We start from the raw sequence: 22121 nt of genomic DNA, 5'->3' as shown, positions 1-22121 counted from the left end.
AAATTATTCAAAGCCCTGCATGATGATCTTGGTCTGTTATGTGCAGTCTTCATCTTCTGCTCAAGCACCCACTGTTGACTATCGCTGTAAGTTAGACGGTGGACAAACAGTAAATGCTGATGATGTGGCAGATGATCTGTTTCTCAGGCAGATTTTGCCAGAGTACAATATAATCTTGCACTTCTGGCCTGAGATTGATGGGTCTCTCTGTCCAGGTGGCTAACTTTGTCAGGACAATAAATTGATGTTCTTTTTTTTCTGTCCTGGAGGAAATGTGGAGGAGGGAAGATGGTCTTCCTTCCAAAGGATATTTGCCTTTGCCATAGTGATAGAAAAATCTGATGAATAAATCAACCAGAAAAACAAAACAGAAGGGTCAGAAAACTTATGGCAAAGGAAAAAACAGTGAGAATACTGTATATGTCAGGACTCTGGTTGCCATTTAATAAACAAACTTCTTCCTATTTTTGTATATTTTACTTGGATATCCTGTTTCTTTCTTTATCCTCTGTGTCACATTGGGATTTTGAAAAGGACTGAAACCATAGAAAGTTTTAATCTATGGTGTATCTGGAGAAGGTAGAGATTTTTCTGCTAAAATTGAGAAATGTTTAAAGAGTGATAATAGATGCTACTAAAATAGTAAATGCCAATTTTCTCCCAAGAGGAGAATGGAAAGAAACACATCAAAAAATGAACTGATTTTGACTATACGCATTAGAGATTTACTATTTCGTATGTTTCCTTTGAAAGCTTTTTGTATTTTGAAATCAGTTTTGATATACATTTTCAAGTTGTGTTGCAAAGCCCACTTTCACTCTTTAGATAAAGGTATTTATTCTTTGTGATAAAATTTGCAAGCTTTTGTACTATGGCAAAGACAGCCTTGTGAACTACAGCTTTGCTTTGTGCTTGAGCCCTGGGCTGAGTGGCCCATCATAGCATGAGTATAAAGTATGTAAGAATCTTGTTCTTCATGATTTCAGTTACACAGATCCTTGTCAGCAAAGTAGCTTTTTAGTCTTTCAGTCATTCCAGTTTTTAGTGATAGTAAATGTGATCCTTTCACTATTAAGATATCAATTAGTAAGTAATTATTCAGCTGAAGGGGACAATGCACCATCTAATACTATCTCGAGAAGAGTCTCTATTTGAGTCCATTGGTTTTAGATTAGGCCAGGATGAAAACCTAAGTAAGAAGGTGACATGATTAACTTAGGGAAAACTTACCTTTAGAGGTAGATGCCAACAGTCAGCTTTGTAACAGCATGTAGTGCAAAGTCAGTGGATGGAGAAGCTGCCACACAGTAGAGGCAGCCAAAAGGTGCTAACGGGACTGAGATGGCCTGGAAGTAACGCATTAGCAGCAGCTGGCAGACAGCAACAGTTGTTTTGCAGTGCAAAAGTTTGGCAGTCTCTGTGCAGAATTGGGATGTTCAGAAGAGCTTATCTGGTAAAGTTCAGTAGCATTCTGGATTCAGGAATGACTGAGGTTGTTTTGCAGTCGGATGGAAGAAAAGAGATTTTTCCAGTAGTAGTGCAGATGAGATCTGTATAAAGCAGCAGAGTTGCTTTTAGAGTGGCAGAGCGCAGCAGGCGATTCCAGAGGTCTAAATGAACTAGTGTTAATTGGTACTAATAATTTTTATTTTTCTACACTGTTTAGGATAAGATTTTCAAAGGCTACAAGCTTTAGGAGTACATGTCAGTAGACTCATATTTCCAAATCTCTTAGACATTTCTCAGATTTCTTTCTATTTGCTCATAGGATTTTTCTTGTATTGAATTACACTCTCAAAAACACAGACTGAATACATAGACACCATCTCTCTCTGAGTCCCTGCGTAAGCATCTGTATCACTTGTGCTTCCTCCATTCTCAAGCTTTTATCTTCTCATCTGCTTTTGGCCAGTGTCAGAGATGGTATTCTTGCTCAATAAAATTCTGACTGATACACTGCAGGTATTTATATACTCTGATAAAAATCTATGCTTGATAAACTAAAACCTCAGTAGTGTGTCATAGTCTGGATAATGCCAACTCTCTCTCCTTATAAAAACTACACTGATGAGAACATTCAAACAGGATCTGAATTCAGAAATATTGTACATGAGGGAGGAAGAATAAGATTTGGGGTACTAGCTATCCTCTGACCTACTTCCCATGATTCTTAGAAAGATTCAGAGGAATATTGAATTAACTGAAAAAAAGTCTTTCTCTTACAAAAGTAGACCTTTATGCGAAAAGTTTTGGTGCAGATTTGCATTTCTTTTAATATGTGATGGAGAAGATCACAAGCAAATAATTCTAGATATAAGGAAGAAACAGCAGCAGCAGAATATATGGATGAAAAAGGCTCCTTTTGGCATAAGAAGATAAAAAGTGTAAGTTCCAACCCCAAACTCATCATTTGTCTTATAATACATGAAAATAAGAATAAGAGAGTAAGAACATTCTCCGTAATACTTTCTTTTATTTGAACTGTACATGGTAGCACCATTTGTCCTTCAGTTTGAACTACCTGCAAAGACAGAACATTTTTCCTAGAATGTGCAAGATACTGAAGACTTAAGACTATTTAATGTTTCCAGAAGAGATTTTCCTTAATATCCATTTCTAGTTTTCCATTTTTGATCTGTTTTTTGTTCTTTTATCTATCTGCGTTATTTATAGTGTTTTGTGAAGCAACTGTAAGTGATTTCTTAGCAGAAGCTGGGGTTTGCCAGGAAAGATTTAAGTTTTAAAGTAAGAAGGACTTATGGTGTTTATCAGAATTTGTTTCAAATAGCCTCTCACTAATTGGATCCTGGATATTTTATGAAGAAGTTCATGGCAGTGTCTGGCATTCGTGCATACGCTGAGTAGTAAACTTCTCTGCTGAGAAGTAAATTTCTCCGAGAAGAGCCTGTGAAATTTATCTCTGTGGAAAGCACTAACTGCATTGACAAACTTCATTACTCTTTAACAGCAAGATTTTTAAAGCTGCCTTGGGCTCTTGGGCACTTACTATATATTCATTTGGGAAGCACAAAGCTAGTCTCACTGTTACTAAACACTTCTGTGTGTTGTAAGCCCAGATGTGACAATGCAGGCTATACTCGCTTTCACTCCAGGCTCTTGACATTCCATGTGCTTCAGAGCTCTCTGAATACTGTAGACATTTCTCTTTTGAGACACAGCAAGCAATTACATCCAAGATAAAACTGGAAGTTCTCGTATCACATATCAGGTTAGGCTTCCATAGCATTTCACCTTCAGTGACCTTAAAGAGTAGCTATGAAATTGTTACAACTGATATAACTTGGTTTTTATGAGATTACCAAGAAATTACAGATGACTTCTTGCTTATTTTTATGTCCTATTTCTTCTAATTAGATCCTGCCAGGATTTCCAGTTATTCACAATGGTTTGCTTTATAGCTATGTGCCAGAAAAGTGCTATTCCCAGTCAAGTCCAGTAGATAATTGTGTCAGTCAAAACACTGAACTTGAGTCTGAGTTTTGATCGTCTAAAAAAGGATCAGAAGGATAAAGTGAATCTTAAATACCATATTGTACAATACAAATCCTAAAGAAAATTGATGAATAGCATAGTATGAAATGCATTCATTAAACCACCAAATTTTATAAGGAAGAGTAAGAAAATAAAAGTTCAAGGTAAGTTTACAGATGATTCACAGAAATTAAACTAACTTCACAAAGAATGCTATACAAAATTGTCAACTCATCATTTATTCATCTTTATAATAGTCTGCAGCTTTAGTCTAAACCAATAGTCTTTTTCAACTGTACTGTCCAATCTTTTTGATAACTTAGAAAGCAGTGTTGTCTTCTGTTAAAATAGTAATATGATGATCTAGTAGACACTAGTAAATAGTGCAGATTAATTTTGCTTTCCCCCTGAGTAGTTACAGATTTTTAAACACACTGCTTACTTTTAATCTTCATTACAAATTTCTGTTCATTCTTGTAATCGTTCTATATTATAAACTCCACATGAAAATTTTTCCTCCTTTATATTAATTGTGAAAGCCTTCTAGTCATAATTTAAAATAAATTTTATTGATTATTTTTCCATTTAATAAATTGCATATACAAATAAATAAATAATAAACATTCCCATTAATAAATATAATATGCAGGGTAAAGGGAAATATTTTTTCTTAAATTGTCTGAGATCCTAAATTGTTAATAGAATATATTTGCTGTGTACATATTCTGAAGCCATAAGATACAGCAGGATCCGTATGCTGACCAAAGAGGTAGAATGAACATCGCTTCATGACCACAAAATTCCATACAGTCATGGCACAAAATACCTGAAAGTGCAAGAAAAGCAAAGTCAGCAGCTGGATCTTGGCACTATAGCAGACCAATCAGTGTAATAAATTTCACTAATAAATCATTTAAAGACTGATAGTTTTATATCAAACTTTAGATCAATAATACAGAATTAATTGTATTATATTCATTCAAATAATCTAGGAAACTGCATGTAAGATAATTTGCTCAACATCTTGATGAATTTGCCCTTGAACATGCTCCTGGAAATTCCTGTGCTTTGATCCTGATGGTGTTGCAGATACCAAGTCACCATGCTACTTGATATCCTGAATACAGAAAGACGTTACAGAAGTAAGATTAATCTCAAACTCGTGAGCCTACCAGAACTTAACTGTATTTGGTCCTTGATCCACAAAAGGATTCAACACCGCATGTACAACATTTACATGTCTTCCTTATCTTTTAGAAACTGTGGGCTGCACAGGAATGTTTTGTCTCCCATTAGGATGTCTCAGCTTCCAAATGAAAGCCATAGAAGTAGCTGCATGGTTGTCTGACCCAGTCAGTGGTGATTTCTTTCAGCAGAGAGAGAACCACATCCAGAAAACCATATAGGCAGAACATCTGTCTGGAGGTGAGCTGTTTAAAGAGAGATACTAATATCTGTTCCTCATGGTGTGGAGATAATTATAGTCAGAAATTAAGTCAGTAGAGACAAAATTTATCTAACCAAAAGGGTCATTAAACTATCTGTTCCTTATGAATTGGTATTCACATATAATTTTGAGACATTTCTGGAGGGAATCCTTGGCTAAGAAGCATAGGAATGTTGAAAGTCAAACATTTTTCAAGCTAATTCAGCACAGACCTTTATCCTGCCTGACAGCAATTTCAAGCACGTGTCACATTTCTTAAGTTGCCTCTCTTATCACTAGAGGGTAACATGGTCTATGATAGAGGGTGACACAACTATGAAAGTTGTTCTTGCTCAGTTGTCTATTTCAGACAACAAGGATTGGGGCTTTGATGCCTAGCCAAGTAATTGTCTTGAAAGGGGAAATAAACGCCTGCAATTCACATGTTTCTTTCCCTTGCTTGTCTAGAAAAAACAGCTGCCCATGGTTTTTATCACTTAGCTACTCCTACATTAGCATATTCCTTCCATGAAAGTGTTAACAAAGCAAGTAGTTAAGATGATACTTCAATCTGTGGGGAAAAAATGAGATGAACAGTCTAAGTAACAAAATACTCTGTTGATTTAAGGTAGAACACATTCAAGAGATGAATGAAAGGTGTCAGATCCTTAACAGAGTTGCGACTGGCTTTAAGTATCACTCAGTTTATTAGTATATGTACACTCACACAAACACTACTACTGCAAAATGCTTTCTCTTGGATATCTGTCATTTTGGTTTAATGGAAGTAAAAATCAGTTCATTCCTTCTTGTTGCTATTTGGAGGGTCATTTTCTTTAGAAATTTCCGTCCACTTCCAGAGAGGGAAAAGTGACAATATCTAGATAAAAGAAAGATTTCCATATGTGTCTTTAAAAGTAAAAATAAAAAATTAAAAAATGAGCAATCCCTGTAATCCTCACCCATATGGAAAATTTTTAAATTATGATTCTTGAATCATGTAGTGTTAATTCCTTTCTGATATCTGTGTACTATTTCTACCTGTTAGTGAGCCAGTCCACCGTGGGACTACAAAGATAACATTTATATAATGCAGCACAGCAAAAATAATCTATACATCTGGACACAGCTTTTCAGAATGTGAACCATTGTAAGAGAATAAAGAATATATTGTGTGATAAACAAGTTGAAGGGTAGTCTATTAGTAGCAGTACAGTTATCAATAGCCTGCCTAGGAGAATCTAAGTTCTGCATTTGTTCCAGCTGGAATGGTCTGTTACAGACCTTGCTCTCATCATTCCCCTTTGTCTTTCTGGGTCCATAGGAACATGCATGTACCTCGTGACTGAAGAGCAGGAAGGAGATGGGAAACAGCGAAGTGACTGATCTCCATTTTCCCGTAGTCAAGGATCTACAGGTGCCTTGGAGAGCTGGTGAGTAATAACAAAGTTTCATCAAAAGGTTCTACACCCTTTTCTTGATTAACTTCATCTGATCATGTGAAATTCTGGCCTTAATGAGGTACATAACCAGACAGGAAATGTTGTAGTTGGGGAGCTGAAGCCTGAGAAAGATAATGAAGGAAGTAGATGCATTTATTTTTATATAGAATATTTCAGAAATTCCAGAAAAAGGAAAGAAGCAAATGATAAAACTTTCTTAAGTTGTTTCTTTTTTCCCTTTTTTTAATAGATGTCAAGTTATATGTGGAGTGCAATTGTAAAGTGTGATGTGGGTTACAGGGTAATGCGTTGGTGTTCTTTTTGTAGCTAGGAACAAAGTTACAATTCCTGAAACAGACACAACCCTTTAAATAGATGTGCATGTAGATCTCATCCTTGCCATCCAGAGATGAAAATTACAGGGAGTCAGTGATGCTCTCCTCCCCCTCTTGGGGGCTATACAGAGGTTGTATTATTGCCAGTTGATGAGAAAGAAGGTGGGGGGAGTTGAGAAAACCCTCCTTAAGGGCCAGGGAACCAAAAAGCTAGTAGGCACTGAGGAAGGAAAGACATTATATAACCTATATAGCAGGCTGCTGAGGTTGCTGAGAATTGATGATTTTGAGGCTGGCAGATCATTGTCTGCTGTATAAGCCATATAGTCAACAGTATTCAAACATGTCCTCCAGGTTCATGGGTTTTTTCAGTTACTTGATTAAGATATAACCATATTCAAGGTGTTGCCTTGGATGTGGTGCCTGAAGGGCATTTCTTCTTTGTTGATGCAGGTATGTTTTCCCTCCAAGAATAGTTCTTATTTGATTTTCAGCACATTCCTCTTGCTTTTATTCCTTGGGCATGATCATACTGTGGAGGTATCAGACACTCTTTGTGTAGAGTGAAAGCTCTTCACCCCAGCTGCTTCCTTAAAGCATCAGAAACTCTGTAAGAAGCTTTCTTATACTCAGATGTCCAGTGCACATCCCAAGGATATCTTTCATGAGTTGAGTTGAGGGCTGCAGTTTGAATAGGGGACCTAAGTATGAGCTTACTTAATACCTCTGTGATCTGAGGCTGAAGAATTGTTGAGTCAGACCTATCTGCATCTTTTCACTTTAATGCCATGCCTTCCATAGAAGGATTCTGCCCTCTCAAGCTGATGGGACACAAAGGTGCTTAGTAATAAACATGTTGCATATGTTTCTGTGTTGGGGGCCTGTATAGAAGTTATTATTCCAGCACTGAGTAATTTTAGCAGAAATCCCAAATCGTGTCTCTTGATGCAGATAGTGGGATGAAGTGCCATTTTATTTCTGACACAGGAAACAGGACGTCAAATTAGATGAGTTTCCTTCTACTTTTTTTTTTTTTTTTTAAAAATATCTTCTCTGACAAAAGAGAAGGATTAGCCTTCTTCTCCATAGGTCCTTGGCCATAAATCAAAAAAAACAGTGGTGAAGGTTTTAAGAGACCAAATTCTGCATGAGGTTTAGCATTTCAGCTTTCCCCTAATAGCCTCCATGAGACACTGCAGTATATTAAAGATGCGGGAAGAGGATTAGAAATGTTGGATAACTAACATGTTGGATAATGTGCATTTTTTCAAATAATTTTTTAGGGTATCAAGAATTTGTTATCTCTTTTGCTTAGATGACATTAATTGAAGTTCATCATATAGGTATTTAGTAGGGTTGTAAAAGTATGTGTTAAAGCAAATGCTTAACACAGTTCTGAAGTGGTTTTCTTTCTTAAATTCCAGAAAAGGCTGAAGTAAGTTTCAGTTTCATGAAGGACATTAGTATTTTCTGATGTCGGGCCAAAAATTATGTGCTCGATTTTTCCTAACTCCCTTCTGAGACACGCAATTGTTTTATCTTTGTTTGTCCATCAAAGCCCAAGGAAAGTCTCTTTTGATTACTAGATGTATTGGAAAACACGTATTTACATCCCAGTGCTTAATTCTTTCAATCTCTTTTGCCTTTAGTAATATTTTTGTAATACTTGTTACACTCCAGTCTTCATTACACTCTGCAGGTGTCAGGATTTCTTCCAGTTGATCCTATAATACTTGATCTCACTGTGAATCTAGATGCATCCTCTATTTTTATGCCCAGCATCCTCTGTGTTTTTTGAATAAAACAATAAATATCTGAACTCTCTAGGTCAAATGCTGCAACTCGTCAGCTGATCTCTACTTCTTTTCAGACCAACCAGTTCTGAAAATAAGCAGATTTGATATCCATTTTCCTATTTGCAGGTTGATGCTGTGGATAGTAGGAGCAGCAGTAAAGTACACGTTCTTTTTAAATATATAGAAGACTCACATCTGAAGTTGGGTAAAGAACAAGTTTTAAGATTTTTTTTTTAATTTCTTGGCAGATCTCTACTTCCTTTAATAATATTTGTTGGCTAACACTGCTCTTACCCATGTCATCTGAGTTAAAGTAGTATCACTCAGTATAGTAGTCTCTCTGGTAAGGGTCCAATTCCAGTAAAGTTAATGGCAGCTGTCCAGTTTAATTTACTGAGAGCTGGATCAGAGTTATTTCCTATTTCATGTTATCTGATGGAGGACTTGATTAAGATTTTTCCAGCATGCGGATATGCACTCCTGTGATATTATCTTTTTGTGTCTAGAAACTGATTTCCCAGAAATAGGGAAATTTTGCCTTTTCTCCTTCAGCTTAGCCTATGATTATTTAAGCAGTCAAGGCAGAAGAGTTTCACTTCTTGTTTCTCTCTGCCTATGATTAAAAAGTATTTATTTACGGCTCTGGATAGATTTTAGATTTCTGGATTTGATAACATTATTCCCAGAACTCTGCATTTCCTGAGACTTATGAGAATTGGTTTTTCTTCCTCCTCCTCTAATAAAAACAATGGTGGTGATAATAAAAAAAAATATATAAGGGGAGAATCCACTGTGGCAGTTTCAGTGATTTACAGCTTTAGTAACTTTCGATTAGGCATTGCAGGTGCTTCAGATTTCCATGTTATATTGTCTTTGGGCTAATTCTTGGGTTGTCTTGCTTAGTTTTTTCATATTTCTGAATATTTTTGTTGTTATTATTTTGAAGTCATACTTTCTGCCTGAGATTACAGTTTTATCTTTCCACGATCATTACATCCCTTTTACATTTATGAGTTTATGATAAGTGTATGAAAAAAGTGGTTGATGCTTTTTATTTTACCTAGCGTGTTTCTGTAGCAGCTATACTATCCAACTATTCTTTGATGAAGATGCAAATGTAGGGGCAGCTGCAGTCAAAGTAAAAGCAGAAAAAAAAGTTTCTGAAGAAGACATGCTGCCTATAGGCCAGTGGGAAAATATTACCTGAACATGGTATTTTGGAGCTAGCATTAGGTTATTAACTATTTCAACAATTAAATTCCTTTAGGAAACAACAAGCATTGTTTTTCCACCCTTATTTCTCCAAGTTATTACTCATTTACTAGATATTTGAATCTGTGCTGTTTATAAAATATGCTATATGACAACAATATTTCGCAGACATCAGATGACCAAACTATTACATACCAAATGACTTGCCAGAGTCATTTTTAAAACATACATGTTTTCTTTTTAATTTCTTGCTGCTTTTATTTAGTGATTCATAATTGGCCAATATGAACTACTCAAGTAGTTGAATAAATAAACAATTGAAATTTTGAAACCTTTATCCATTCTTTGCATTCATAGCATTTCCCAATTGAAAATTAAACACTGAAAATGTTATTGTACTTTTTTCATAACATTGTCACTGTATTAGCCAGCAATAGCTGTCCTCAGAAATAATCTAAACTGGATAATCTAAACTGGATTCATATACCCACTGAAAACAAAATACTGAAAATAATCCCAGAGTTGTATTATCAATTATACATAAACAGGACATAAGAGGTCTGAGAAGCATATCGGTACTGTAATGCAAAGCAGTAGCATCTTGAAAGAGGGACTTTTTAAAGTGGCATTGGGAAAATTAGTTCATTCAACTCATCCAAATAGCATGAGCCTGATTCAAGTTATATTGAGTCGGACCTCAAGATTTCTGTTATCTGACTTATTTCTTCATTTTTAGGGATCAGAAATACCTAGGGACACGAGTAACTTCACTTCTTAAACTGGTAGCACAGTTTTCAAAGGCAGTACTGAGTTAAAGTTATTTACAGAATTGAGCAGTTAGAAGTATTTTCAAGACTCAGCCCTAGAAAAATATTTTCACTGAAAACAAACTTCAATAACATTTCCATCTGAGATATAGTGCCATTCAGTTGCTTGGAATTACCCACATTCTTTCATTTAATCAGTTGTTTGTAGGATCAGATCTTGACTTGGTCTTTGTAAGTCTAGCAGGCACTGCATCATAGATGTTAGTATTCATTGTTTCCGCGGGCTTTAAATTCTCTATTTAAAAAAGCAGCAGAGGGCGCTGAGCCCCCCAGCACAGCCCGGTGTGGATTTCTTCCTCCCAGCTCTGGATTTCCCCGTCCAGGGATTTCCCACTCCACCGCGAGAGCCTTTATAAAGAGCACACTGGAGCTATTCTAATAAACTGTTGCAGAGCGGCAGGATCTCATTGTGCTTCTTCACAGAAAACAGAAAGCAAGGCTTCTGAATTCACTTTCTTTACCTAGTAACAGTTAATTGCAAATGTTAGAACAGATGAGAAGAACAAGTCAAGCTGTGCTAATAATTTTGTATGTGTTAATGACTGGTAAGTTGGGGGGGGGGAATGATGTTTGCTTTATGTTTTTAATTTTGTTAAGTGTAAACTGACCTACAATTTACTGTTTGATCTTTATTTCTCTTTGTTCCAGTTGCTTTTACATTTCAGTGAATACAACTGTCAGTGAAGTAGTTCTGTCAAAATGTCAGGAAACTTTTTTTTTTGACATTTACTTTGAGCTCATCTGTGCTCTGCAATGACACAGTCATTTTCTTATTGAGCTTGATAAAAGACAGTCCAGGAGACAACTGCAGTATATCTCTGCATGTTTGATTTTTACTGTGATCCCTGACAGTATCAGTCAAGTTTAGTATTAAATGTCCTGTTGAAAGTGATTCTGCAGTTGTCCGTGCTGTCTTACTTACCACTCCTCCCCTCAAATATTACAAAGTTTTTGAACGAGATCCAATGCATTTATTTTTGCTGACAGCATTGGATTTATACCATTTTATAGATGAGAACTGTTTGTTAAAGTCATCTGTGTCTGTATTTGACAAAAATAGCAATGTTTATTGGGTATTTTGGAGATTTAAGCCCCTGTATGAGCTTTATTCGTTTAACCTCCACACAACTGTAAACTTGCAAAGTAATGGCCTCATGTCACAGTAGAACATGAGAAGAAATGGGAAAATCAATGCTGAGAATGCTGCTGAGTTTATGTATGTTCTCCCTATTGTAGTCAAAGCTTTTGAAATGGAGATTATACCTGCTAACAGAATCGTTGCACAGATTGGAGAAACACTTATACTCACATGCAATGCTACCGGCTGTGCATCACCAAGTTTTTCCTGGAGAACACAGATGGACAACCCCCTTGGAGGAACAGTGAACAACCATATGACATACTCTACTTTGACTATGAATCCAGTTAGTATTGTGAATTCTCATGATTATCTGTGTACTGTCTTCTGTGGGGACAAAGGGAAAAAAGAGAAGAGTATCAAAGTTGAACTTTACTGTAAGTACAAATGTAAAATTCTCTTTAAGTAGTACACATTCACAGAAAAATCCATAATTGTTTTTAGATACTGTAGTTGGTAGTTAACTGATAATGCTAGGATAATGAGTCTGCTATAGCTCAGCATATATTTCCTTGAAAGATTCCTTTATCTCTCTGTTCAGGACTCTTTCTCAGCCCCTTTCTGCTTAGCTTTCTGCACTGAAGGTAGTATGTACTGGTCTTATTTATTCTTATTCTTGGTAATACTTGAAACATAGACTACCCAAAACATTCATAGATCTGGAAAAAAAAAAAAATCAAAGCTTTTGCAGTTTGCAGGGAAATGACTCATGTCTAAACTTACCAGCACAGAAAACAGGATACCACCAGTGTATAGATTGCTCTGGATGCCTATATTTAGGCAGCTGTACCACTGCCTAGGTGCCTTGCTGGATCTTAGTAGATAATTTGTGATCATATTTCAACAATGGTACAAATATAATTCCTGTTAGTGTATGAACTGCTTATGAAAGACTTGTATGTCTTCCTATCAAGATATCTCTTGTAATAAAGTTGATATAACATCATGTTCTGAATGCCTCTAAGCTCAAGATGTTTGATGTCTGGATCTTGCTCTTATGTTGACCCTAGAGCTTATCTCTACTAGACTAAAGAAATGGATTTTATTCTTTCAGCTTTCCCCAGTGATCCTATCATTGAGATCAGCCCATCCTTGGTTGCTGGAGAACCAGTCACTGTCACCTGTAAAATTCCTGATGTGTATCCTTCTCATCGCCTGGAAGTACTCCTAAAGAAAGAGGAACATGTTGTTCACGAGAAAGAGTTTTATGAAGATGACAGCACAAATACAGAGACCAAAACTGTGACATATTCATTTAATCCTACAGCTGAAGATATTGGGAAAGACATTACCTGTGTGGCAAAGTTACCAATTCCTACTATGGACTTTGAACCCAAAGAAAGAGTAACTTCTCAGAAACTGAATGCAAACTGTAAGTATTTTTATTCTAGGTCTTTCACACCAAGTACTGTTTAATGTTCAGTTTCATGGAACGGGTTTACGAAGTGTGTGCTATAAATCATTTATGATCTGTGCTTCTTATCTGTATTTTTTATGTAGATAATCTATTGTATTCTGCTGAATTCTGTTGTATTCAGTAGCAGTCACTGAGTCATTAAATACCCACTGTTGTTCATGACAGAATTCAGGCAATGCTTTAGTAACTCTTCTCTCACTCTCTTACCCTGGACAGTGGTACTCAGTCAGAAGGTAAAGACCAGAAGAAAAATGGCAGCAGACAGATAAACAATTGTTTTTAAAATTGCCATTGTATGCTTAGTGGTTCCAAGTTTATAGACCTAAACAATAGGGAGACAAATGTAAGAGTCAGGAAAAAAAATACACATATTTTGTCTAGTTTTGCTTTCAAAGCTGCAAACTAAATGTCTTACCAAGACTGGAAAAATTGTTCCACTGTGTTACTGGAATACACAATATTCATTCATTCTTGGTATTGTGTGAAATGTACCTTTAGAGAAGCTAGTGTTAAAGATGGGCATGTCTGTCTTCATTAACTTACTGACCTTATCTCTCTTTTCTTCTCTTACAGTTGGTCCACAAAATACTATCATTAGTGCATCTCCAGGCAACTTGGCAATGGAAGGAGATCCTTTAAAACTCACTTGTGTGACCGAGAGTAATCCAGCCCCACAAATATTTTGGAGAAAACATCCAGCAGATGAAAGCATTCAGCATCTGATAGAAAACAATGTCCTTTCTATTCCCCATGCTCGTTTCACTGATTCAGGACTGTACATCTGTGAAGTAATTAATCCGGTAACTAATATAACAGAGGAAGCAACTGTGGACATTGTTATACAAGGTACAAGTCTGCTTTAATTTAAAATGTATTATCCAATACCCAATTGGCAGCAGCCTGTTAGGATGGAAGATGCTGAAACACTGAAAATTAGGAAATTATGGGGCCTTCCTTGTTATGTATTCAGGATTTAGCTTTCAATTTACTGCTGCTCTTCATGGGCTGTGCTTTTCATTTCTATGCTTAAATTTCAGCTAATTCTCTCTGTACTGCTGTTGTACATGCATACATACTCAAAGTGATAAAAGAATCTGAGAAAGTAGTAATGTGAGGAACACTGTTATTTCATGGATCATGAAGTGCTAATGTACATAACAATTTCACAGGGACATCAGTCTTCTTCTCTGAGCTAGTAGTTTTAGTCATTAGTAGTAAATTTAGTAGTCACTTAATAGTAAAACTATTTAGGACATTTTAAAAAAAAAATTATTATTACTACTACTGCTGTTTCAATAGAGCCAAAAATCTCAGATGGAAGCAAAACCAAAATGAACAGATCCTTGGGCAAGCAATCCCTGCTTTCTTAAAACTCTCTCCATCTTTAGTACTTTTGCATTAGTATAACAGCCTTTTCTTTTGTCATGCAGGTGCTCCAAACATTGCAAAAATCTCTGTTAAACCTTCTACAACTGTTCAAGAAGGAGAAAATGTTTCCATACAATGTTCTGCTGAGAGTAACCCTCCACCCAAGATTATTTTAAGAAGAAAATCTGACAATGCAGACATGGGGCCTTACAGCAAGGGGAGAATTCTCCTTCCATCTGTGACATTCCTAAATGGAGGAGACTACGAATGTGTAGCAGAAAATAAGTTTGGGAAAAGTAAAAGTGAAATAACACTTAATGTGAAATGTAAGTATGTGGAATGTTTTCCCAATCATTTAAAAATAATTAGTTCTAGATAAAATAAATTCTCCACTTGCTTCAGTGATAAATGTAACTATCAAACTAAACAAAGCCCTGTGAGTACAAAAAAATCAGCGTAGTCCTCTACTCTTCCTCAAAGAAAGAAGCAGTGCTGATGAGCAGAACAAAGACATGAAATATTTATTGTAATGGCAGTCTTAAGTCAGGAGCTGAATAAGCAAGAAACTCATCTACCCTCTTAACATACTTGGTTAGTACGTTTAGGCTACAGAAAAATTGTATGGAAGTTCTGATACCATGTGCTTTATTCTGAGAATGAAAAATAAATTAATTTTGGGAGGCCAACAGCCTGGCATCCAGTAGGACATGTTGAATCCATCTCTAAAAAAATCTCTAAAAAAATCCATTTAACTACAGGATTTTTCCTTTCAGATGGACCAAAGAATACGACGATCTCTGTTATCCCTGCTACTGCTGTTAAAGAAGGAGAAACTGTGACGATGAAATGTACTAGTTCTGGAAATCCAGCTCCTGTGATCTCTTGGAAGAAAAAGAAGGCCACTGGGGAGTCTGAGAAAATTTCTGAAGGTGCAACTTTAACTATACAGAAAATAAAAAGTCAGGATCTGGAGCTTTACGAATGTGAAGCTTATAATCAATTTGGCAAAGAAGAAAAATCTGTGAAATTACTTGTTCAAGGTTAGTAGAACAAGACAGAACATAAGTGTTTTGTTTTATGTACTTTAGGTCCAGATCTCATTCTGTGAAGTACGGGGAATTCTGTCTTTGATGTCAATGGAATTAAAAGGTGGCCCTAATGTAGTTAAGTCATTTAGGAAGATTTAAACAATGAAGGGTGAAATCTGCATTAGTACAGATAGTTTATGCAAAGTCCTCATATCAATTGGGCTTCCATCACTCCTTCCAATTGGCAAATGTATGCATGAGGCAAAGAAGCTATGCAGAGCCTTTATTTTCTTCCAAACAGGTCTCAGGGGAGGATCCAGATACCTGCATACAGAAGATTCAAAGAGAAAGTACATATTGAAACTTCTCTGTGGAGGGACTGTATTATAGGCTCTCCTTTAAGTTACGACTCTGTATCATGTTCTCGCAAGCTGCATTTAAGCTATACCAAATGCTGAATCCTCCACCTTCACGCAATGACAACAAAATTACATTTTCAGTATTAAGAGAACTTCACTGCTTTAGCCCTGCAGCTTCTGCTAATAGTATGGCAACAGTGTATTGCTTAGGGATCACTGCTGCCATTAGTCCATGTCTCTTCCTTGTTCTTTGCTATTTTTGTAGCTGCACCAAAAAATATGCTTGCAATTTTCCCTTCAAATACAGTGATGCAAGGAAAAGGTGTTCCCATCTCTTGCACAGCTGCCTGATGTTAACATCTGTTCAGAGTACTTTGTGAAAGAAAACAGGTGATGGGATCACAACCCTTGAAACAGTAGATGGCCAAGGTACCATAGATAGGCTTAGCTAAAGGACACAGGAACATATGAATGCATATCCTTAATGAACTGGGAGGGCGGTCTCAGCACATAGTACTTCATGTCAAAGGTTAGTTAAAATAACTACTATACAGAGTTAATATTAGGATTTGTTTTAGACAGACAGAATAACATCTTCAATTCCTTTAAGATTTTATTGTCTTTAAAAAAAACTGAGGGGAGTTGCACAGGTTCTTGTCATAAATGGTAGGATCTTAGTGTTAATGAAAACTTCTGTCCAGAACAGCAGATGCACAAAATAATTGCTGCTTCAAAATTTTTCATAGTTCCACTTCCACCTTTGAAAACAGGATGTAAAATTGTGGAACCTAGTGAAAAAAATGCTATTCTAGGACTTCTTCCTTTGCCTTTTCTATTTATCTCCTGTTGAAAGAGGACATCAACCTCTGGGTCTGTTGGTCTGTGTCCTTTCATGAACCCAGATGAATAAACAGTGAATTTAAAATAAGAAAAGAAGAAAAACTCCATATAGTGTAAAAGATAAGCACCATACTCCATCAACTCATAAAATGTTCTTTCTGTCAGCTGCTGTTGACTGTGATGTGAGAAGCATAGCTAGTGACAGAGTAGTGTCCAAAGCTACATGCTTAAATATTATAATGAATCCATTAACTGGATTAGTACTTTGTGTGTATAAGCTGGTGATACCTCATGAGTTTTTTGCTTCTGTTTTTTTGCTAAACCCTACCTTGCATTTATTTTCATTTCAGTTCCTCCCCAAAACATTACTGTCTTAATATATCCATCAGAAAATGTTAAAGAAGGAGAAAACGTCACTATTACATGTAGCACATACAGTAACCCACCATCACAGATGGTCCTGAAAAAAGTCCATCAGGAGAAAGAAATTATTCTCCCATCAGTGAATGGAACCTTTATACTCTACAATGTCACCAAAAATGATACAGGCAGATACTTGCTTGATGTTTTCAATGAGGTTGGAAACAACGTCAAAGTGATTGAGATAGCTGTTGTAGGTAGGTAGATCTAATGCCTTAAACTTATTTTGTTCAAATTTTCTAATAAATTTTGTGACAAGGTGAGCACTAGTTCATAACTGATCTTTGCACAACAATACTACAGTTAACCTAAAAAAAAAAAAAACAAACCAAACCAAATGAAAGAACAGCTGTTGAGAATAAGCTGTATTTAACCTCCTTTCAGTGTGGATGTTATTGTCTCTCTTACCTGAGTTGGTGAGATAGCTTTAATGATAGAGCCAGAAAAAGGTGGATCCTTGCTGCATTTCTGTCCACATGTATGAACAGTGATACTAACCCAGAGAACGTTCTATTTCACAAAAAGATCTAATGATTGGGTTTTTTAAACACAGTCTTCTCCTGAAGCATTGTTTCCAGGAGGTAGAAATGTCCCCAGATGTTTCCTGGGTAAAATACTGATATTCTTCTGTTATTCTTCATGAACTCCATGGTATTCATTGTAGATGATATCAGGTTTGAACTTGCGTAGCAAATTCAAGACCAAGATAATGGCTAGGAATTAAAATGTGCAATATGGAGTTACTAAAGAAAACAGCATAAGGAACATGTTTTGAATTGTGCTTTGTGCATGAAAGCAGGAATAGTGTTCTGAATGAAGGTCATTAATAACTCTGCTTTTACAATAATATACATGTATCTGTTTTAATTAGTTTTTTCAGAACTTTTTTTCTTCTCTTGTCTCCATTTCCAGGAAGATTGGAAAAACCAGATCAAATGATACCAGTGATTATTGCATTCTCCTGTGTAACAGCAATAGCAGTACCTGTAGTTGCAATTTTGATCTACGTGTTCAGAAAGGCAAAGATAAATGGATCCTACAGTCTTGTAAAAGCACTCAGGCTGAAAGTGTGATTGCATGCATATAAGTCTGTGTTCATAATAAGCAATGATATTTATTGTTGTGGCTGGTTCTATTCTTCTGTAACATATGGTAACAAACAAGTGACTTAAGAACACCACCATGTGATAGCAAATGGATTTTTTTTCATGTTTTGGGGAAAGCTAGCATCCTGTCCTAGAAACTGGTAAATGACTTCTGTGTTGAAGCATGCTGAACAAAGAGTTCATTGGAGAACTAGGTTTGTACATAGTGTATAATTTGTGTTATAAATATGTTCAACTGAGTATCAGTTTGTAAAATTACTGCAACTGTACAGAGAAATGTTAATTCAGAGATATATAGCAGCCTTACTTGAGCTGATCAGATGATAATATTTTATTTTGTATTACTCTACAGAGTGAATGTTTTTATTATAATTTTTCTGCTTGTGGGTAATGTTTGGAAAATGTTGTCTTTTCACTCATATTGTCATATACTCTGTACCTTCAATGAAGTTACACAATCACCAGGCTATGCATTTCTAATTAATTTAAATTAATTTAAGATCTCAAGGCTCATTTGTGAAACATTTTATTTTAAATATTATAGAGAAAGCGTCTGGGATTATAGTCTAGTTTTAGAACAGCTGAGGTGTTTTTGTAGGGTTTAATCATTCTCAAATCAATGTCAGAATTCTGTTATTTCATGATGAGCCAAAGCAGACCGTTTGTTTAGAATATAAGCTGCTGATAAATATGCTTTACAGTTTTCCACTGCAAAACAAAACCAACACTAAGTTTCTTTGACTAAATCCCCCTAGTGATTTTTATTTAAGATTATGTCAGAATACATGTTCCTCTGGAAAGAACCAGTGAAAACTATTACCCTTAGCAACAGCAGATTTGAGTGTCATGGGAAGCCCTAGCTCTAAAGGCATAAGGCAGGCAGTGACCTAAAGGCATAGGCAAGGGGGAGAGGCAAAATCTATGCAGCCTTTGCAAAGATGTCTCGTTCTTTCCTGAAGAAAAGCCCTTCCCAAGCTGTGCACTGTGCAAAACTAAACCACTTGCCTGACAACTTTCCTTTTAACAGACAAGCGGTGCCTGCATGCTTCACCCTGGTTAGCACTTTTTTTCACTGCACCCTCTCTCCAGTGTTGGCAAAATGTCTGTGAAAATAGTGGACTTTCTGTGCAGAGGCAAAGATGAGGGGGAAGGAGAGGTGGAGCTTGATCCTATTCTCCCTTACATCCCTTCTCCTGGCTAGCAGTGCTTCTTTGACTCATCTGGTTGGTGATGTTCAGCACTGAAGCCAAGGTTGTGGGAGGTGCAAGCACTGTGGCAGAGATGCTGAAGTGCATCTAGTCTCAGCAGCCCTGAGCACAGGAGCTGGGCTTGGCTCCCACAAACTTTCATACACAAGGTAAAGCACAAGGTCAAGAAGATAAACGTGAAAAGAGTTTCTTTACATTATACAAATGGTAACAACTGCCCTCAACAGCAGTACAAACACAGATGTCTCTTGGTAGCTAGCTGTGGGATGAGGCAGTGGTGCGGATTTCCCATATCTTTTTCATAGCATGTTCAGCCGTGTTTTGTGCATAGCAAATCAGTGCATGAAGGGTCCTGCGCTTATCTACAGTTGGAAAGGGAGCCGTGGAAAGTGGGGGTGTAGCAGAAAAATGGGAGAGTGGTGTGGACTTGGCTTGGAGGAATGTGAGCATGCAGTAGGAGGGTGAAGAAAAGATTGAAGACAGAGGAGGAGGAGAGCTTTGACAGGCCCATGACATAAATTTCTTGGAGGTGGTGTCAGGCATATTTATTCAGAATAATGTCAGTCCTGTCTCAGTGCTGTCTTGTGAACAAACCAGAAAGCATGATTTTTCCACTGTGCAAAACTTTGGTGCACACACATTTTGCCTACTGAATATAGTCTGGTATCTGTATTGCAAGAATGATAGTTAGAAAAGATACAGAGAAGGAGGACTGGAAAACAGGAAAAATGAAAATGCCCGGGACTTTCCAGTTTGGAGAGAGAGTTCTGAAGGAGGAGGGGATGTGACTGATGTTTTCCAAATGGTGAAGGCAGTTGATAGCAAACAACAGACGCAGAACTGCTGTTTGCTAAATCATGCAATGTCAGAACTGCAGGGCACACAAATCAAGGAGAGAGCGGTTTTAATGAAAATAGTAGAAACTACTTCTTTACACAGTGAATGGTGAACTACTGGAAGCTTCTGCAGAAGATTGTGAGCAATAAAAGTATTAATTGGCTCAAAAGGGGAATGGAAAATATAATGGACTGAAGGTCCATAAACAAACACTAAAGGGAAGAGGCAGAAGTGTACTGTATAACATCCCTAATACAGTAGCCATTGATGCTGAGCAGTCCTCAGGAACATACCGTGGAAAGTGGCCAGGTTTGCATGCTCTCCTGAAGTAGTGTCTCCCACTGCTGGAGCCATACTGCGATAGCTGGATCACTGGTGAGACCCAGTAAGGTTATGTCTTGCCTTCTTATGCCTCCTTTGAGCAGTTTTAGGCCAGGCCTACTTGGACAAGGGACTTATCAGGTTCTGTGCTGGTTTTCCCTCATCCCTAGGAAGGAATAAAAAGAGGAAAGATGAGTGGGAGAGAAATTGGAGTCATCTTGCAACAGCACTTTAACGCTTGCATAGTCTTTCCTGGAAATGCCTCCATGGGGTCCCAGTATCCTCTTGGCTGTTGGTTTCGCTAGTATTTGTTATATAGATACAGACTTTAATGCCTACATGGCTTGTCTGCCCCCTCAGGGTTCTTATTAAGTCATTTAAGTCAATAGGAGTTGGCCTGTGAGTTCAACAGGGCCAGAAACAGTTTTCACCCAGAAACAGTAAGTGAATAGTGAATGAGCTTATAGTGCTCACTTTAGGAGAGTCTGCTCTTGTGTGGGCAGTAAGCTTCCTCTCAGCAAGATCACAAAGAAAGACCTTGCCAGGGAATCTCCTCCCCTACTGCCTGGATCTCGGTATTTTCCAGGACACTTAATAATATGGGTAGAAGTTTGTGTTATGGAGGTTAAAAGTTCACAGTCATATAACTTATCTTTTTATTGAAAATTACAGAAGAAATATTGTTTCTCCTTGCACTATCTCTCATCAAGCGAAATGCAAAGCCTCTGCTGGGGAAAAAAGGCATGAACGGCAGCTCCAGCCCAGCAAGCTTTCAGAAGGGGTCAGAACCACCTGGAGGTCTAGGTAAGAGTCTCTGCCACAGGACCTGTCTTTATGACCAAGAAAGCAGTCTGTAGAGCAAAGGGCTGGGACAGGCCCGATCAGGTTTTCTCTACAAAGTCACCTCACAGGTTATAGAGTTGCATTTTCCCCTGCCTGGGCCTCGGCTCAAGCACACCAGGTGCCCTTGTGTCCTCAGAGCAGCAGTTTGTCCCAGCAATACCATGGAGCGATGCTAAATGCTAGTGCTAAAATGAGCCTGTATTTTAAAATGTGATTGCAAAATCTCACTCTCTGCAGCTAGTTCAGGATGTCCTCTTCCCTAAAATGATGTCGTGGCCTGAACTCAGCTGGCAGCCAAACACCACACAGCTGCTCACTCACCCTACCCCCTCCCAGAGTAAATAATCCTTGTGATTTTTTTCTAAATCCCCTCCAGCACTTCAACATACCCTTTAACATTTAGCAAAAGATCTGTATATGATTCTCCAGTGCTGTTTCTGCCAGTGCCAGAGGTGATTTTGCCTCTTTACTCCTTTGTGCAGCTCTGCTTCCATAAACAACCTTTTTTACATTTACCATGTTTTTGTCAGAGAATCACTGCAGGCAATAAAGAATAAATCAATTCCTTATTCCTGTTACAGTTTCTCAGTCCTTTGTAGGATACAGTCCCTCAGAGCTGCTGTTAGTACGTTTTTTTGAAACAGAAAGCTATGTGATACAAAGTCAAATGCCTCATGAGTCCAAATACCTTAAATCTAATTTGTTT

The 22121-nt window shown here is 37.2% G+C and overlaps 1 protein-coding gene across 2 annotated transcripts; it reads left to right on the top strand.

The window, feature by feature from the left end:
- The first annotated feature begins 10893 nt into the window (after window positions 1–10893).
- On the top strand, window positions 10894–18713 carry VCAM1 (vascular cell adhesion molecule 1). 2 transcript variants are annotated; one of them, XM_074908208.1, is made up of 8 exons: window positions 10900–11075; window positions 11767–12045; window positions 12723–13040; window positions 13659–13931; window positions 14516–14779; window positions 15227–15493; window positions 17031–17297; window positions 18013–18713. In XM_074908208.1, the coding sequence occupies exons 1-8, from the start codon at window positions 11012–11014 to the stop codon at window positions 18171–18173; spliced, it is 1893 nt and encodes a 630-aa protein (XP_074764309.1). In that variant the 5' UTR covers window positions 10900–11011; the 3' UTR covers window positions 18174–18713. The 2 variants fall into 2 exon arrangements, with proteins under 2 accessions (XP_074764310.1, XP_074764309.1); XM_074908209.1 differs by lacking the exon at window positions 17031–17297 and having other exon boundaries at window positions 10894–11075.
- Window positions 18714–22121: the final 3408 nt, after the last annotated feature.

This window comes from Athene noctua, chromosome 5 (assembly GCF_965140245.1).
Source record: "Athene noctua chromosome 5, bAthNoc1.hap1.1, whole genome shotgun sequence".
NCBI lineage: Eukaryota > Metazoa > Chordata > Aves > Strigiformes > Strigidae > Athene > Athene noctua.
The sequence above is the reverse complement of the archived record's forward strand: the minus strand, read 5'-3'. Positions and strand labels throughout refer to the sequence as shown.

What these genes read in the sequence shown, in the direction of transcription:
- VCAM1 (XM_074908208.1), top strand. Translation starts at nt 11,012, where the DNA reads ATGTTAGAACAGATGAGAAGAACAAGTCAAGCTGTGCTAATAATTTTG. An exon ending in AATAACACTTAATGTGAAAT is followed by an intron (nt 14,780 to 15,226) that starts GTAAGTATGTGG and finishes TTTTCCTTTCAG; the next exon opens with ATGGACCAAAGAATACGACG. An exon ending in TGTGAAATTACTTGTTCAAG is followed by an intron (nt 15,494 to 17,030) that starts GTTAGTAGAACA and finishes TTTTCATTTCAG; the next exon opens with TTCCTCCCCAAAACATTACT.